This window comes from Andrographis paniculata, unplaced genomic scaffold, assembly GCF_009805555.1.
Source record: "Andrographis paniculata isolate CXL003 unplaced genomic scaffold, ASM980555v1 Contig69END, whole genome shotgun sequence".
In the NCBI taxonomy this organism is placed as follows: Eukaryota; Viridiplantae; Streptophyta; class Magnoliopsida; order Lamiales; family Acanthaceae; genus Andrographis; species Andrographis paniculata.
The window spans coordinates 8,530,465-8,551,625 of NW_026137605.1; the positions used below are offsets into that span (position 1 = coordinate 8,530,465).

At 26.2% G+C, this 21,161-nt stretch overlaps 2 protein-coding genes across 2 annotated transcripts; one reads left to right on the forward strand and one right to left on the reverse strand.

Annotated features, from left to right (window-relative positions):
- Positions 1–427: 427 nt before the first annotated feature.
- On the reverse strand, positions 428–2,998 carry LOC127263367 (probable inactive receptor kinase At1g48480). Its single transcript, XM_051292355.1, has 2 exons — positions 1,662–2,998; positions 428–1,117 (listed from the first exon to the last, which is right to left on the reverse strand). Exons 1-2 carry the CDS (start codon positions 2,968–2,970, stop codon positions 573–575), a joined length of 1,854 nt encoding a protein of 617 aa, XP_051148312.1. The 5' UTR covers positions 2,971–2,998; the 3' UTR covers positions 428–572.
- Positions 2,999–13,271: 10,273 nt separating this feature from the next.
- Positions 13,272–20,944, forward strand: LOC127264002 (MLP-like protein 34). Its single transcript, XM_051293327.1, has 4 exons — positions 13,272–13,589; positions 14,805–15,073; positions 18,314–18,512; positions 20,542–20,944. Exons 1-4 carry the CDS (start codon positions 13,403–13,405, stop codon positions 20,805–20,807), a joined length of 921 nt encoding a protein of 306 aa, XP_051149284.1. The 5' UTR covers positions 13,272–13,402; the 3' UTR covers positions 20,808–20,944.
- Positions 20,945–21,161: the final 217 nt, after the last annotated feature.

Sequence of the window (21,161 nt, forward strand, 5' to 3'; positions counted from 1 at the left end):
TAATATTTTCTTTTCACCAAATATTCCTTCAACCTTAAATAAATAGCTATAATTTTTCTATAATATTTCTATAAATTAAAATACTTTCTTCTTCGTCCCACTTAATATTTTTTAGTCTCACATTGTTATGCCAAATTTCTTTTTTGAAAAAATATTTTATCTTTTAATTATTTTTAAAAATTTTATTAAATTAATTAATTATTAACTTTAATTCATAATTATTTATATTAAGTTGTATAAGAGACAGACGGAGGAGTGATTTATTAACTACAAAAAACTCCCTCCCTCCCAGCATGGTGTAAAAAATGTCAAATTTTTTAAAATTTTACATTTTAATTATAATTTATAATTTTGTTTCTAATATTAATTAAACTAAATTAATTATTTACCACTTATATGCTTTAAATTTCTGTATCTATAGATAGAGTAATAAAAAAAAAAGATATATATAAATAAAAAGAGAGCAAAAAAGCAAAACAGGGGAACTAGGGTTATTACAAAAGAATAATAATACATCATCAAGAAACACTAAAAATGATTCCACAAACATAATTAAGCAGCGGCAGGTAATTCTAACCACAAATTTCCTCAATCCTTCTGACAACCTCCGCCATGGACGGCCGCCGGTCGGGGCTCCGACCAGTACACGCCACCGCCAAATGGACAAATTGGACAATGTCGTCGATCTCGTATTCGAATCGAACCAAACTAGGATCAATAATTTCATCTTTCCATTTCTCCGGCCCAACGGATTCCACCAAATTTGGTAGCTCGGTCCCTTCCTCCACCAGCGCCGTGTCCGGAGATTTTCCGGTAACCAATTCAAGGATCAAAACTCCAAATGCGTAGACATCGGCCTGTTGGGACATCCTCCGGGTATCGGACACCTCTGGCGCCCGATATCCGTTAAGGATTGAAATTGGCGAAACGAGCTGAGTCAAGCCGAATTCGGACACACGGGCATTGTAGTACTCTGTAAGGAAAATGTTTGACGACTTTATGTTGCCGTGAGATGTGGCGGCACCGCCGCTGATGGAGTGGAGATAGGCGATGCCACGTGCCGCCCCTAGAGCAATCTTGGCCCTGATTTTCCAGGACAATGGCTCTTCTTTCTCCCCTGTTTTTTTATTTATTACCAAGAATTAATACTTGAATGAAAAAATATATAAAATGAATTTTTTTTTTTAAATACTTCCTCTCTCTAATTTTGGGAGTATTATTTATCTTTTACATTATATTTAATATTAAAAATATTTTTATATTTATATAATTTTTTGCATAAAAATAATTTTACATTTTTCTCTTTAATTTTATTATATTTTTATAAAATAATTAATATTCAAAAATTTAACACGTCAAAAAACAACGAGACCACTGGTGTCGTATGGAAATAGTATATATTACTTAAAATTAATTTATATATGATTATTTAAAAATGGTGCAAGACTATCATAAGGTTCGTTATTTGATTTTTTTTTTGAAAAAATAAAATACATTTTTTTTTCTAATAAAAATATTATAATTATTATCTTAATGAAAAGTTCAAATATTCATTCAGCACACTTTTTCAATACAATGTGAAATTATGAACTGTGAGCAATTTTGGAAAATAAATAAATAAATTAAAGAATTAGAAGGGGTACAATTAGGGTTTTACGTACCATGGAGGTGTCGTGCCAGGCTGCCATTGGGCATCGGCTCGTAGAGAAGAAGCTTCTCGTCTCTGCCATAGAAGTAACCTCGAAGAGGCTCCAGATGATCGTGGACCAGTGCTCCGACTTCCTCGATTTTTGAACGGAAATTCTCCTCCGACAGGCTCACGAATTTCAGGCGTTTAACAATGACCTCGACGCCGCTGTCAAAATACGCCTTGTATGTCGACCCGACGGTGCCTTTTCCGATGACCTCCGCCGACGCCCGGAGAAGCTCCTCCAAGGTGAATACCTCCACGTCGTCGCCGAAGAATATCAGACCGTCGGTTGCGCGCTTTCTGATCGTCGGATTTGATTCTTCCTTGTGTAATTTCGCAGCGTCGTCGCTCGCCGGGGCGATTTGATCGGAAATTAAATTAGGGTTTTCAGGGTCGAGAATTTGGGGATTTTCTGGAGACGCCGGAGTTGGAGATGATCTTTGGGTTTGGGGTAGAATTTTTCGAGTTTTGAATTTCGACCACACGATGAATAGGATCACGAGGAGTATAATGAAGATTAGAAGTGATCCGATGGAAATTCCGGCGATCGCGCCGCCGGAAAGTTTACCTTCGCTTGCGGCGTCGCCACCGCCGCCTCCGGAATCGGCGCATGGAGCGCCGGGGCCGCCGCAGAGAGAGGTGCCGAGGAAAGACGACTGGTTGAAACGACGGCCTAATCCCGCCGGAATTTCTCCGGTCAGGGAATTAAAAGAAACGTTGAACTTCGTTAATTCCGGCAGGCGGTCCAGCTCCGGCACCGGTCCAGCGAAGGCGTTGTTCTGCAGATAAAGGTGTTTCAAATTACTCAGGCGGTTAAACTCCGGCGAGATGCTGCCGGAGAATCTGTTGTCAGCGAGATTGAGAAACGCCAGGTTTGTCAATCGGAAAATCCCGCCGGGGAGGTCGCCGGAGAATTGGTTCCCCTGGAGGTGGAGGGTTTGGAGCAGCGTCAGCGAGGCTAGGTCCGATGGGAGCTCGCCGGAGAGGGAATTCCGGCGGAGGCTGAGGACCCGGAGTTCGGTTAGGTTTCCGACGGTGTTCGGCGGGAGGCCCCCCGTCAGGCCGTCGCCGGGTAGGCGGAGCTCCGCCACGCGGTTGGTTGCGTTGTCGCATTCCACTCCCTCCCAAACACACGGCGCGGCGGCGCTGGCGGCGTTCCACGTGAGAGTGCGGCCGCGGACGGCGTCTCTCAGGCGGAGGAGGGCTGCGCGGTCGGCGGCGATGTCGGCGGCGATGGATCGGAGCAAAACGAAGGACACGAAGAGATGGAAACGAATCATTATTTGATCATTATTTTGTGGAAATTTGAAAAAATTTCGAGTGTTTTCATTTGATCATATAGTGACGGTCAATGGCTACCTTTTGGAGGTCGCTAAAATTCCCAAGGCACGGGAGTAGAACTCCAGATAGATCTCAGCCGTTAGATGAAATAATTCGACGGGTAAAGATCGATACGGCGTAGTGGAGCCGGGAGTTTGCGAAATTATACACATGTCTCTTTAGTTCCCGACGGGAATCAAAAGACTGCAAGAATTTGACGGCCATCGAGACACTTCTTGTGCCCTAAAATTTTGTTTATTTGTAAAAATCAATTCAGTTGACTGACTGGAAATGAATTTAAATAATTTTATATGTTATGAGGAAATTATCGTTGTTTCAAATTTATTTAATAGGACACACATGATATAAAAGCGATAATTAAATTAAATTAATATATATGGGACTATTATTATTTTAAATTATTAAAATTAGTGGAAGGCTGCCTGCCACTGAAAGACAAAGGTATAAATATAGTAATTAGGTAAAGAAACAAATTTCCCAATCGACAGTTGACGATAAAATAATTTATAAATGCTATTGTTATAGTTTTTCCGCGGGATTTTAATGATTAGTTAATGATACATATTCTTGGTGTGAATTATGTATGTATATATATATATATATTTATAGTATGTTGTATAATATCGAAAATCTATTTGAAAATACCATGGATGAATTGTGATATGATTGTAATTTTAAATAAAATATAAAGATTTTTTTAATTATTATTAAATTAGGAATATATATTAATTATGAACAATGATAGAAATTTTTTTAGATAGAAATTACAAAATATAGGTTAATATGGAAGACAAATAAAACTATATCAAGTAATAACATATAGCAAGAATTTATATAACACATAAAATTATCAATTTTATTAATTTTGTAGGTTTATTTAAACTATCTATTTTATGTTAGAATAATAATAATCACACATTAATATTAAATTATCCTTAGTTTTTATATAAATTTATAAATATATAATTACAAATATACATAAAATACAAACAATAAGTCCCATAAGGGATGACCTGGTGGCGTGGAGAGTAAACTCGTGACCCTGAGGTCAGGGTATTAGATTCGATCGAGGGTTTACTTATTTGTCTTTTTATTTATTTATTTATTTTTTTCAACACACTAACATTACACAATTTTCAGATAGATATATGTTTTGTATTTCTTTTTTCTTATAATATCACTTACTTCTTTTTCTATAAATATATTATATTTGATAATGATTTTATTTTAAACATTATATATATAAAAGCACAAGTAAGTAATTTAGATTACTTTTATTTATGCTTTTGCTTTTCAAACTTGTCCCCTCTTTAAAAATAAGGGTATGTTTGTTTGCATTTGACTTATATATTAGGTATATTGAGTCTCTTAAAAAGTAAATATTGATTAAAATGTTTTGTAATAAAAAATTAATTATTCAAAGAATGTTTTATTATAATTTGTAAGTAGACAGTGTAAGAATAATTTAGATAGTTTTTTAAATTGATTTTTCATCGTATGATTTTATTTGTAATGTTTTACAAATTAGTAAAAAAAATTATGTTATTCTATATAAGTAAGTAATTAACACTATAGTAACGGTTAGCTAAAAAAAATTATGTTATTCACACAATACTAAATTTTGAATTTCAACGACGTAATTATCGTTATCTATATATATATAGTATAATTACTATGGTAGTCAATTGCCCAAAAGAGGAGTTATCAATGTCCTAAACAACGAAACTTGACCACTTAGCCATCATTATCAACTAAAAATCCATGTTAGAAGAAATATTTTTGATCATGTTGCTACACATGACACATGTTGAGATACATTTTTTGTATTTTTATTGAGAATAATAATACATTATATTTATTAGATAATGTAAAATGGTATTCAAATTAAAATATATTTCGATTATTGTAAAACCCATATATAATAATCCTTTCGTCCCACATTGGATGTCTTAGTTACTGTATACACGGAAATTTAAATAAGTATAATTAGTAGATAATTAAGAATATATTAGTTAAAATAATTAACATGTACTTTAAATTATTATAGATTAAAAATTAATATAACTAATTAGTTTAATTAAAATTATAAAAAATTAAATTAGAAAAATTAAAATAAGATTAAGATGCTTAATCATTTTCTTTTAAAAAAATGACATGAGATGTTGGACGAACAGAAACGACAATATAGACATCGTACGTAGAACAGAGGGATTAAGAAATGTGTATAGAAATAAATTAATAAAAATATTTTACTGAGTATTATTTTTAATACATAAATATTTTTCTTTTATGTTACAAAATTAATATATGAATAATTAATAAAAATTTTGATATTTTCAATCACTTTTGATTTTATTTATGATTATGCATTAATATAATTTTAAGTTAGTTATGATGATGCTAGCAATTGATAGACCTTTTCGGACTCATCTATACACATTTTCTATAGCATATAGTTACTCTCTCTTCCAATTCAAAATATTATTTTTATTATTTTTATTCGTCGCAATTTAAAGTATGCATTTCTTATTTTAGTAAAAGTATTCCTATACTAATATCAAAATACGCTTAAGTTTTATATACATTACAAATATATCATTATACATATAATTAATTTATACATAAAGTCAAAGGGTAAACATATTAAAAAAACCTCTACATATTTTTACTAATTAATAAAATATTACTTCCTCCGTTTCATATCTATCTATCTATTTGCTTTTTTGCACGAAATTTTAGAAATATTAGTACTATATTGGGATGTAGTAAAAATAAAAGTAAAAAACCTAAACTAATCTTATTAGTATGGTATGATATAAATGTAATGACATTTGTGTAATACATTGTAAATTGAAAGAGTATTTGTAATGTTAGATAGATAAGAAAATGAATACTTTCTTATGGAACAGACCAAAATACAAAAATAGATAGATTGTTAAGGGACGAAGGAAGTATAATTTTCTTATCTACTACAAAATTTCAAATGGGACAAAAGGAGTAGCATTTTATGAAATAATATTAGCTTTTGTTTGTGAAAAATTAATATATTTAATTATTCTTTTGCACGTAAGATTTTTCTTTTAAAATTAATATTAATATACCATTTAAAACCAATTACAAATCATTTATACTCGTGTTTTAATATATTTTAATAAAATAATTCTATAATTTTTATTTTTTTTTAATTTGAGTATATATACTATGCAGCCCTTATCATACCTATAAAGAATACAGTTAACATTTAAAGACTGTTTAACAAAAATCTAAAATCAAAATACAAACTAAAAATTCAATATTTGTATAGACATTTTAGGTGCTATATAAATGTTACATAGGGTATGTTTAGTTGGGTATTTGAATTTTGGGTTTGAGTTTTTTATAATAAAAATTTTGAATTTAAATAATAATAAAAAATTTTCAATGAAAAAGAAATTTTTAAATTTCAATGAAAAAGAAATTTTTAAAATAATATTAAAAAATATATATTTGATTTAATACTTCTTAAAGAACCTATTCTAGATGTGGCATTTGTTTAGGGATGTCAACGGGGCGGGTTTGGGACGGGTTCTGCAGTCCCCGAGATCCACCCCGCTAGAAAATATTAGGCTCTGAGACTCGTCCTGCCCCGCTTTCACTTGGCCCTAGGACCCGCCTCGCCCCAAATCCTTCGGGTTTGGGACCAACCCGGCAAATCCGTTTTTTTTTTAAAAAAAATATATAATAATAAATATTTTTTTAACAATCGAATACTAAAACAAATAGCATTAAAAGCACAAAAAAAATTTAAAAACAATCAAATATTGATCCATAAAAATAAGATAAATAAATAAATAATATATTTTTATTATATAAATATACATATATTAGGTATAATAATTTTAAAAAATTATTTGGAGCATACGACTAATTGAATTTTATATTTAAAATTATTTAAGTAAATAAATAATATATTTTTATTATATAAATGTACATATATATTAGTTATAATAATTTTAAAAAATATCCGGATTCGGGTCCGGATTGGGGCGGGTTTTTAGTAAAACCCATAACCCGCCCCGAACCCGGCCGGGTTTAAAATTTTAAATTCACAATCCGCCCCGAAACATATTATTTAGACCCGAACCCGTCCCATTAAGAACGGGTCCGGGGCGGGTCGGGGCTAACTCGCCCCATTTGACATCCCTACATTTGTTTGGTTTAAATTGGTAGATTTTGATGTTTGTTGCTTTTAAGATAAAATAATAGTTGAATGTGTTATATTTTATATGATTTTATTGAAAATAATAAAAATAAAAATAATAATAATTAGTATTCTTGAAAAGAAAAAATTAGACATAAATCACAAGTCATGATATTGATTTTAAACTAACATCCAGGCCCATTAATAGAAGCCCAATCTAAGTTGATTGGACAATCAATTTATTTTCTTCTTCAACTTAGTTAATGAAATAATTATAAAATATAATATAAAATCAATATTGGTTCCGATCAAATTATTATTATTTTTTTATTTTTTATTTTTTATTCTATTAAAAAATAATTATTAAAAGTAGTTATATACAAAAAAGATATTATAATTATATAAAAAAAAAAAAAAGATATCATTATCTTTTGTCTTAATGTTGAAATTTCAATAAGATAGTAAACATAATGAGAATTGATGTGACATCTGATTTAGAATAAATAAGCCCATATTAACTCTAACAAAGATATATTGCTTCAATTAAAAATAAATAAATTATTGTTATATTTATACAAATACTGATTATTCCATTTTGAATACGTTAGTCGTTCAATATTAATTTACATTTTTCGAAAAATTCAAATTGGGATAGAGAAAATCGTATGCTACAAGGGTGATCAATAATATATATATATCAATATATTTATAATACAACATATATTATATTAAAATATATAAATATATGCTAGTCACCCTATAGCATATATTTATCCGGTCAAATTAACATTATAAGGATTTAACAGGATATAAATATTTTTATATATAAAAAATGTTTTGAATCACATATTGATTTGTTAAAATTAATTCAACATATGCTGAATTAATACTAACCACTAATTAAATAAAGATAATTTAGTGCATTTATTTTTAATCAATAATGTAAAATTAATTCTGTCATGCTGAATTATCGAGTTCAGCATACAATCTCATCTGTATAATGAGTGTATTTATTTGGAGAATTGGATTTTATATACATTATTCATCTCATTTTTTTCCCTCAAAAATATTAAATTAAACATTTATTTTTTATTTTTTATATTATACTAAAAATTAATTTTACATTCAAAATATTACATCAACACCTATTCATATCACATCATACAACTATTCAAATTCAAAATTTTTACTATTCAAATCTCAACTCAAAATCCCAAAACCAGACAATCAAACCCAAAATGGACTCCTAAAATCAGTCAAATGAAAATTCAGTCATATCCCATGTATGGTGTCCGAGAGCCGACATTTGATAGTGGAAGTAGTTGGAATGCCAATCAAATAAATAGTTCAAATGTTTGAGTGGCTCTCATTATATGAACGTTCTGTGTCTTTTCAATATAAAAAAATTAAAAAAATAAATTGAAAAAAAAAATGAAGTTTTAAAAAAATTGTAAAATAATAGTTGTATATTTGATAGTACGTTACTTTATAAAATAAGATAAATATTTAGTCTAATATTTTTTTTTTACTAAAAATTATCCCACATTATTCAAAAAAAAATAAAAAAAATATAAGGTGAACAACTGATGAATCAACATCATTTACTAAATTAATTTACTCTCTTCGTTCCACGAGTAAATATCTATTTATTTTTTTTACGTAATTTTAGAAATATTAGTATTATATTAAAATATAATAAAAATAAAGTATAAATGATTAAAATAACCTTATTAGTATATTTGATATAAATGTAATCACATTTATGTAATATATTGCAAGTTGTAAGGGTATTTGTAATGTTAGGTAGATAATATAGTTACTAAATGAATACTTTGTTATAGAACATATTAAAATGAAAAAATGAATAATTTGTTATGAGACGAAAAAAGTAGAATATTTAGACAATATTATGCATATAGATACAAATAATATAATGCTAATATTCAATCAGTTATATATACATATATATGCATAAAATACTTATTTAATACTCCCTCGGTCCCAAACAAGGTGCAACATTTGCTTTTGGCACGGGTTTTTAGGTGAGTAGTATTAAGTAGGATAATTTAGAAATTAAGTTATGCGATGGAGATAGAAATATATATTTTATTTTTTTTATTTGGATGATGAGGGGATAAAGGGTAGAGTAAAGATTAAGTATAATTAATTATTTCTTATTTTAAAAATATTGCAAGGTGTTTGGGACATACCAAAAAGGAAATGTTGCAGGGTGTTTGGGACGGAGGGAGTATTATTCATCACTATTTGGTAAAATAAATTAGTCCCTTCGTCCGCCAAATTTATTCTCACTTTCTTTTTTAGTCCGTCCACTAAATTTATCCCATTACTAATTTTAACAAAGTTAACCAATCAATTATTACCCTCCATTCAATATTTATTTGTAACACTGCATTGCATTCTCTCTTCATTTACTTTACTTTTTAACTAAATTTTCAAAAAAAAAAAATTTCATTTTTCTTAATTCATGCGCCGAATCCAAATGGGCTAATTTTAAGGGAGGGAGCAAGTAGAATATTTGAATCAGTTCAACAATGCATCATTAATATATATCAACTCAATAATTAATATATATATATAGTACAAGACATTTTAATTCGTGCACTCTCATAATTTTAAAAAAATTTTATTTTTTAAATAATAAGTTTGAATAATTAGTTAAAATTTATTAGGATAACCCGTACTAATCTAACAAAATCCAAAATTATCAAGATAATAAATAATAAAGATATGTATAAAATTAGAGTTTTGTATATTTATATATACGTAAGGGATTAAATCAAAGTCGCCCCAACAAAAATTATTATGAGATTTTCATCCAACAGTGATTCCGCTTCATTGACCGTCGGATCAATCAGAAATTTTCAAGAAGTGTTCGTAGTTCGTTGCGTTTATTATTAGTTAGGATACATGTAGTTCGACCAGAACGATAAAGTTTTTAGGTTTGATTTTTTATCTTTATTTTTCTTAAATTGATTGTTTTTGTTGGTTGATTTAATAATGATTGAACATATTTATATGTATTCTTAAAAAAACTCTTATATTTTAATTTTTTACTTTTGGTTTGGACAACGGCTGATTTTTTTTATTTTTTTTACCTAGAAAGGTTTTCACGTGATTATTTTTTTTCGCATTTTATTTACATATATAATTTGTTATCGTTCAAAGTAAATGTTTTTCCACATGAAAATTTTATAATAAATTTGTTTTATCTGACTAATAAATTTTAAATTATATAAAAAATTTTACTAATCAATTTTTTTATCCATACTATGATGAAAAAAAAAAAAAAATCTCAAAGAAAAAAGAGAGAAGAAAAGAATGAAAAGAAAAATAAAATAGAAGAGAAAGAAAAATAAAATCAAATATAGTATTTTTTTTTCTCTTTTTGTTTATTTATTTTATTTTATTAAGTATAATAATATTATTAAATTAATTTTAATTTTCTACTAATATATTCTTTTTATTCTTATTATATATTTATTTACTAATTTATTTAATTTTCAGTATAATATTCTAATACTTCATTATTATTGTATATGTATTCTTTTAAAATTATCTGTTGTGTTATTCTTATTTTATACTCCCTCCGTCCAAGTAAAAGTATACATTTACTTTTGGTGCGGAGTTACAATGGGTAAGTGAAAGTAGTGTAATGACATTTTTGTTCTTACTTTTTTGGTATAAAAGTAATGATATGATGTAAAGTATGAGTATTTATGAAAAAAATTGAGTATTTAATGAAATGATTGCTTTATAATTAGACGTCCCAAAATAGAAATTTGTATACTTTCTGCAAGGACGGAGGGAGTACTAATAAAATATTTTTCATTCTTATTATGTATTTACTAATTATAATTCCATTATTATTGTATATGTATTTTTTAAAATATCTATTGTGTTAGTTTTATTTTCTACTAACAAAATATTTTTCATTTAATTTCAAGTATTTGTTTTTTTAATTAATTTGATTTCGATTATTATATTATAGTATATTTTTCAATATTTTAGATTATGTTTAAATTTGTAATCTTTTGATTTGAAAAAATATTTAAAGAAACCATAAAAAAAATTATGGCAAATTTTAATATACATATATAAATATTTTTATTTTATTATTTTTATTCTTATTATCTATGTATTTCTAAATTATATATTGTGTTATATTTATATTTTACTAATTTTTTTATTCATTCTTATTTAATATGCATTTTTTCAATTGATTTAATTTTGAATATTATATTAAAATATTTTTCCCTAAATTTGTAAATTATATTTAAATTTTGAATATTTTATTTAAAAGAATATCAAAAAAATCCATACTGAAAATTAAGATCAATTTTAGTAATTTATAAAAATTACTCCATCCGTTCCATAAAAAGTATCAATTTGCTTTTTGCACGTAGTTTTAGAAATATTAATATTATATTGGGATATAGTAAGAATAAAATAGAAATGACTAAAATAACTTTATTAGTATGTGTGATAGAAAGATAATGACATTTGTGTAATATATTGTAAGTTGTAAGAGTATTTGTAATGTTAGGTAGATAGTACAATTACTAAAATAAAAGGAAATGGATACTTTGCTATGGAACGGACTAAAATTGAAAAATAGATATTTTGTTATGTGACGGGGGAATACTATATTTTAATCTTAGTACTTTTATTTTTATTTTGTATGCATTGTTTTATTTGTTATTTGTTATTTTTTACTAATCAATTCTTATTTATTGTTATTCTATATATATTTTTTTTTAATTAATTTGATTTAGAATTTTACTATTTTAATACGATTTGTTTTTGTTGAAAATTTGAAATTATATTCAAATTTTGAGTCTTTTGTTTTTATCTAATATGATTTGTTAATAAATATTTTAATTCAACTTATATTTGATTTCACTTTAAATATAAATTTTGTAATTTATAATTTTTATTACTTAATATTATTCAATATTTTTTTTACTTTTGTTAACGTATTTATTTTTTTTATATATTGTTTAAAGTTTCTTTTCAAACTGGCGATAAAAGAGAAAAAAAAAATGCGATAAAAATATATGAATTTATTTCAAAATTTATTTTAATGTTTTATTTAATAAGATTATAAATAAATATTTTATATCTAACTTAGCTTAGAATTTAAAATAGTATATAAGTTTTATTTGATTTATAATTTACTTAATATTATTTGTTTGTTTTTCTGTTCATTATTATATATATATTATTTAGTATGTTATTTGCACATTGTTCACTACTAAAAGCTAACAACCATGTATAAATGACAGACAAATTTCTTTCAAATTTATTTTAATTTTTAATTTAAGAGTGATTATGAATAATTAAATTGTAATATATATTTATGAAATTTTGATTCGTTTATTTAATATTTTTTATTTGATTTAGTTATCGTATTTTTTATATAAATTAATTTTGGCTATCCTCATACCATGTAATAGGCTAATATTTATATACACAAACACAATACATGATTAATATTATTCACATATTCTTTAATATTTTCTATTTTTGTATGTCATATATACTTTGTAATATTTTTAAAATATGAAATAAATTAAGTATATTTTATTTTATCATATCACTCAAATAAAAAAAAAAAATAATAATAATAAAAATTAATGCACTTTTCTCATCTCATCACATCTCCTAATTTTTAATTTATTCTACTTATATTCAAATGTTTTATCATATGTGACACGGAGAGAAATATTAAATAATTTAAAATAAACATATAATGTCATATTTTTTGAAAAAAAAAAAAAGAAAAGAAAAATTACTGTAAATGAATAAAAACACAATCAAACAAAAATATACATTTCAAACTTGTATTATTTTCAAAAAATTTCAAATCTCTAAAATTTTTATCCAAACGAAGACTAATATTTTTCTTTTTCACACGGGCGTACATATTATGTAAGAGTAAATATTGATTTTGTATTTTCATTTTTTTATTATGTAAAATTAAATAAAACAATTCAAACATATAAAATTTCTCAATTATAAATAGAGGCCCTAAACTTCAAATAATTCTACCAACAATATCATTAATTTCTTCATACAACTTGTTATTTCTCTCTCTCTCTCTCTCTCTTTTAATTGGTTCGATACTCTTCCTAAAAATAATTTAGATTAGCGATCGAAGTTCTTCTAATTCCATGGGTTTGTTTGGAAAATTATCGGCAACAATAGAGATAAAATCAAACGGAGATTTGTTCCACGACCTATGGCGCCACAATCCGCACCAAGTCTCCGGCATCACACCCGACAAAATTCAAAGTTGTGATCTCCACGACGGCGACTGGGGAACTCATGGATCTACGATCTTCTGGAAATATAAACATGGTATGCTCTTTCTATTACCCACGCGGACCAACTATTTTTATTATTGTTTTTTTTTTTCTTACAAATACAAACGAGAAAGGTTTGTTTGGTTTTGATTTGAATTAGTGTGGCAATTTGATGTATGATTTAAATAATATTTTAATGTTATAGTCTGTGAAAAAAAAATTATATATTTTGATTGAAGACGTACTTCATGAATAGTATTTTTATTGTTTTTTTGAAATAAAAAAGCAAAAGAAGCTATGTAAGTATTATTTTAGTTTTTCATTGATTTATTTTTTTTAATTACGAGATTATATATAGCTATCTTGTGAAAAATGATTTATGACATAACATGACATAACTAATTAAATGAAATTAATTAACCATAAAAATTATCTATAATATTAATTAAAATTAATCCTAATACACATATATACACTATATAACTGAAATTATGTTATATATTATATACTCCCTCCGTCCTTTATCAAATAGGTCCTTTAGGAGATTGTTATAAATTAAAAAATAATAATAGTATTTTATTGGTTAGTGAAAGTGTATAAAATATTTTGATATTTTTGTCATTTAACTTTATATATAAAGTAATTGTATGTGTAATGGTATGTTTGTAATTTAGGTAAAAGTTGACGTATTGGTATTAGTGTATAATTATTTTTTCTAAAATAGAAAATAAATACTTTGAAATAGAATAAACAAAAATGCTAAAAAAAATATTTTGAATTAGGCGGATGAAATATTATATGCATATATATATTGATGACGTAAAACTCGCAGCTGTTACTCTTTAATATTATACTCCCTCCGTCCACTAAATAAGTATACATTTACTTTTGGTGCGGAGATTAAGGAATAATAGTATTTTAATTGTAGTGGGTAGATAAAAGTAGTGAAATGACATTTTTGCCCTTACTTTTTTGGTCTAAAAGTAATGATGTGATGTAAAGTAGGGGTATTTGTGGAAAAAATTAGGTATTTAATGAAATTGTTACTTTGTAATTGTATGTCCCAAAATAGAAACATGTATACTTTCTAGCTGGACGGGGAGTATATATTTAAGTTTACTTATAACTTTTCCTTTTTATTCAATTTTTATATCATGCAATTTTCTAAAATATATATATATATAATATTATATCATCAAATTATTATTTAAATAACAAATTTAAACACAAACTTAAACTAAGCAAACCCTTTACAATGTGTTGTTTGAAGATGGGAAAGAGAAGGTTGCGAAGGAAATAGTCGAAGTTGACGAAGAGAAAAAATGTGTGACGATGAAGGTGGTCGAAGGAGATTTGTTGGACCTCTACAAGACCTTCACTGCGCACGTGCGCGTAGACACCGGTAACGGCGCCAGCAGCCATTTTGTCACGTGGGAGTTCGAGTACGAGAAGCTAAACGACGACGTCGAGGACCCTATCTCTTTGTTGCAACTTCTCATTCAAATGACCAAAGAAATCGACTCTCATCATCTTGAAAAAAAATAACTTTTAAATTAAATTAATATCATAATAAGTAATACATACGAAAGCTTTTAATTATGAAGAACAAGATGATGATATATGATGTTTGTATACACGTATAGATCGATGTATATTTGTATCTATATGTGTGTATATATATATATGTCTGTGTGTGTGTTAGTGTAAGAATAAGTATCGTTCGAGATAATGAAAATAAAATAAAGAATTTAGTTGAGTCGATAAAGTCCTTGCAAAATAAAATAAGGCCGATGGTGCTCTGATACTTTTGTATCGATATCGAATATAAAATTACTATATGTTAAAACTTATCAGGAATTAAACCTTAAGTTCAGAATCTGTCGTGTTGAAATAATTGAGATATAAATAAAGCAAATAAATCAAACTTTATTGATTAACATAGTCAGATTCGGACTTACAAATTAATTGAGGGATTTGTAATCTTCAAGCTTATGACGCAACTCTGAGAAAACGGTTATGGTTTCTGCCGTTACTCTCACGATAAGATATGAAAAGCAATGAATATTGTATCTAGATTTGTGATCACAATCCTAATATATATTTTTTTATTATTAATTAGTTTCATCACGTTATCGAATTTTTGCACATAAGAGGCGTATTTACTAAATACATTTAATTTCAATAAATTTATAAATCATTTAATATAAATTTAATCTAAATGATAATCCTAATAGTTACAGTTACTCCACAGTTTGGATTTTTTACGCCTCTTAAATCAGCACCACAAAAAGTGTCGGCAAACATGATGAATAGGAATAATTGTTTTGGTTGTCAATATGAGTGAATGAACATATTAATGCTTGTCCATTCATTAGAAATATAATAATAAAAAAAAATTAAAATATCCATAATTATGGATTTAAAATAAGATAACATCCATAATTATTAAAATTATGCAAAAATAATAATAATAAAAATAAAAAGATAATCACAATTAACTTGCTATTTAATCTATCTATATCTCACTCGATTGAATTCAATATTGAAAAATATATTTTTTCTATTTAATTTTAAAAAATAAATATTTCACACATTTATTATAAAAAAATAAATATAAATTTGGATAATAGAAAAAAAACAATATATATATACACACACGTGTGTAGTATTATTCCCTCCGTTAATTTCGTTATATTTACATTTTGCATCATTGTACTTAACATTAAAAATATATTTATATTTATATAATTTTTTGTACAAATATTATTATATTAGTATTATAAGATACTAATATAATTATTTTTATTATTTTCTTTTGATTTGTACTATATTTTAATATAAGAATTAATATTCAAATATTAAAACAGAAAAAAATAGTTGTGACGGCTAAAGCTAGACAAAACTAGTATATAATATGATAATAATACTACCTATTTATATATCCCAACCACGTGTGTGTTTATGTAAATGAAGATAGATATATATATATATGAATGATTTAGAGGGAGATGTTTGATGTATAGATTATTTTATGTACCATAAAATGTCTTAATAATATAAAAAATAATATTTTTATTAATTTTTTTTTTTTTTATGTGAATTCATATAATATATTTTATATTTTTTTAATAATATTTATAAAAAAATATATATACCACCTAAAAATACTAAATAAACAAACCTAATAAATATAGGATGCAAATTATGTGAGATAGAATATAAATACATGCAACATGACATCTAGGGCGTGTTTGTTTGAAAGATTTTTAGAATTTAAGTTATTAATACAAAATTTTTTCCGAAAAATATTAAATCAAACACTTATATTTTATTTTGTTGGGGTTCAAACTCAAGTCACACATCTGAAATTATGAAGAAAATTTCACACCTTATAAGTCTGAAGTGAACTCCACTAATACGAGGCCTTTTTAAGGATATCCAAAAGCAAATCCGTGCAGATCCCTTCTAAGAAATTATGACATTTAAAAATACAATGTGTTTATATATTTATATATTTTTATTTAGTTAATAATGATGATTTTTTTTTTTTTCGCAATATTAATTCTTGATCATACGTGAGACACATTATTTAAATAGGGCTAATAATTCTCCGAGCCAATTAATAATGCATACCTTGTTGTATTACAATGCATATGCATATATATTGTGTAGTAACATTGTGGATGCTACCTGGACTATTAAAATGCTACAATTTTTGTTCTTTCAATTTGCCTATAGATATAGGCTGTAAATCACAATAAAATGCAATCAATTCCTCGTCAATCTGCTCTCGTGTATCCATTTATTCTGCATCTATTTATTCTCTCTCTGCCTTCAATCATCTCATTTATAACATTGTACTATATATATATACATATAATATTATATATCGATACATAAAACACACATAAATATTATACGTATGTTTCTTTCGCCTAAAACTCCAGATTTTTACTATTTGAACTCTGCATTTTTCGAAAAAAATATTTTTTTTTTCTTTCACAAAATATCTCTCATCATACATTATTTTAATATCAAATTTAAACCAATTTTTTTTTAAACCCATCTAAAGAAATATACCCTATATATACATACACAACATAACATATAAATATATATATATATATCATATATACTTATATATTGTTTATTATATAATATACCTATATATATATATATATGATGCGAGGCGCATGCGCTATTAAATAATAAATTTAAGTTAATACCTAATAATTCATCGTTCAATTACCTTTATCTTTCGCATTCCACTGTCCCTTCTACCTTAGCATTAGGGTTTGTTAGAGAAGAAAAATTAAAATCACCAAAATTAAACTTTATTATGATAAAAATATATAGTAACAATCATAGTAGCATATAAACTGACAGCATATGAGAATATATAATTAGCAATACAAGATCTATGTTAACACAGCACAAATACAACATATAAATTAATAATACATGTAAATAGCTCAAACATTGTACTTTATTCATCATCCAATTGTGTTTTTATTTGATTGAGTACATATTTTAAGAAAAATAGATTAAAAAAAAAATTACTTTTAGGATAAAGAAAAAGTAAAAAATAATATTTTTTTTGCTGAAAAATGAAACGAGAATAAATATAACAATCCAAACAGGGCGTACTGATTTAATTCACGTCATACCCTAAAAAGTAAATGCGCATATACTAATTAGAGCTATTTGTGTTTCTGCTTCGACTATAAATATGAGATCTTTCGATTATTAATTCTCACATATATCCATCCAAAATAAATATATATAATCAGTATGGGTTTGATGGGCAAATTATCAGCACAGATTGAGATAAGATCAGATGGAGAATTATTTTACGAATTGTTCAGACAAAATCCACACCACATTTCCAGAATCTGTCCCGATATAATACAAAGCGTCGAATATCTCCAGGGAACCTATGGATCCCCAGGCTCCAAAGTGTTATGGAAATACTTACAAGGTATGTACATATATATATACATATATATATAGAGAGAGAGAGAGAATTTACGGGTGCTTTTGTTTTAGGGTTTAGGTATAGAGTTTGAATTTTGAATAGTAATTTTTTTTAATTTAAATAGTTATTTGATGAGATATATATAAATAGACGTTAATATAATGTTTCGAATGTAATTAGCTAGAATTAATTTTTAATATAATATAAAAATAAAAATAAAAATTTTAATCGATGCTATTAGGGGAAAAGCATGGAATAGTAAAAAAAAAAAAGTTCTTCAAAAATCCCATTTTTTGAGAAACTTGTATGTATTCGTTTACTTTTGTTATGTAGATTAAAGAATATCGTTGTTTTTGTGTGTGATAAGCGTATAAGAGTCTATTAACTAAAATAAGATATTTGTGGTTTAGATAAAATATAATAATGTTTTATTATTATTATTATGTTGAAATCGCCATTTAATTTACAAAGTTAGGAAATAAATATATTGATTGCGGACGAATAAAAATGATAAAACAAAAGGTAATACTATGTTTGGATGAATTCATCTTTATATTTTAAGTTACCATGTAAAAATTTTAATGGATTGATTTGTTATCTTGTTATTTATTTATTTATTTATTTATTGCATTCATAGGTTAATTGTTATTTTTGTAGCTTACACGAATAAATAGTATCTATACATAGAGAGGTTGTTAGAGTGTTGATTAGTGGTAATAATCAACACACAATTATTTTTGTTTTGGTATTATTTATCTACAATAATTTTTTGAAAAACATACTATCAAAGTTTTTTTTTTCTTTTGTGAAATATCATATTAAATACTCATTTTTTATCATTCTTAAAAATTCCAAAACTCCCTGTCAAAATTTGAACATATATATAATTTATGGTTGCGGATCCTCTGTTGATCTGGACAAGTCAAATTAATTTGACTTGATCAGCATATACCATATGGATGGTCAACATATATTTAGTATATAGTATAATATATATTATATTATAAGATAATATCTACTATTATAATATAATATATTATAATGTATTATAAATATATTGAGATATATATAAATATATGTTAATTATCCTTATAACATATGTTGATTCGGTTAAATCAATATCACGTTGATTTGATTGAATCAGCTGCTGCTCCATGTCCTTAATTTATATATGAACTACACTTTATAATAAGACATTTTTAAATAGGTTATAATAAATAATAAGTACTAGTTAATGATAAAAAATAATAACAAATATGTTTAGTAGTAAATTTGTTATGCGGTGACACATAGGTCAATTCATGTTAACTATTTTATTATATTTGAGGATAAAATTGTTTAGTAGTATAATATTTTATATAGAACATAATTCAAGAAAGTAAATTTTTTTTTTTTATGAAAATTAATAAATTGGCTATTTGAAGAATAAGTGTAGCTTGTTTTTATATAAATAGAGTCTTTTATATTTTTAAATTAAAAAACATTTACTCTCTTCGTCTACCTCTGAGGGTCGCATTTATTTTTTGCGCCATTATGCTTAACATTAAAAATATTTTTATATTTGTATAATTTTTTGTACAAGTATCATTTTATTAGTATAATAAGACACTAATGAAAGTATTTTTGCAATTTTTTATTAATTTGTACTACGTTTTGATATAATAATTAATATTAAAATATCAAAACATAAAAAATAAATGAGACCCTTAGAGTCAGACGGATGTAGTACTCCCTCCGTCCAGTTAGAAAGTATACATGTTTCTATTTTGGGACGTCCAATTACAAAGTAACCATTTCATTAAATACCCCATTTTTTCCATAAATACCCCTAATATACATCACATCATTACTTTTATACCAAAAAAGTAAGGGCAAAAATATCATTTCACTACTTTTACCTACTTACTATAATTAAAATATTATTATTCCTTAATCTCCGCGCCAAAAGTAAATGTATACTTATTTTGTGGACGGAGGGAGTATAATTTATTATTATACATATATGTAAGGATGGACGGGTAAATAAATGCAGGTGGAATTGAGATGAAGTCGATAGAATCAGTTGAGGTAGATGATGAAAAAAAGAGTGTTAAATTCACTGCGATCGATGGCATTTTGTTGGAAACCAACAACGCTTTTACTACATCCGTTAGACTCGACGATTCGCACGTTGTCACGTGGCTTCTAGAATACGAGAAGCCAAACCACGACACCCCGGACCCTATCCCGTTGCTCGAACAAGTTATTCGCATAACCAAATACATCGAGGCTTACCATCTCGACACTCATCCAAATTAAATAAATAATTATCTATCGCTAAGATTACAAAATAAATAAATAAGTTGTGCATTGTTCGCGAGGTTTCTATCTGTGCGACGTTGTTGTTGTCGCGATATATAATGTATGTTTCCGTAAGGCTAAAATATATGATTCTGATATCATGTTAGATGATGTTAAATGATGTCTCACTTAAAAAATTAAATTTGAAGGAATATGTATGCCCTCTCCATAGTCAAAATGTGTACTCAAATATTTGGATACATGTTTTAATAAAAGTGAATAATAATTGTTATTTTTTGTTTTTTTTATAGTAAATAAATACAAAAAGATAATGTATTTTTTGCTAAAAGAAAGAAAGGAGAATATCTTTTT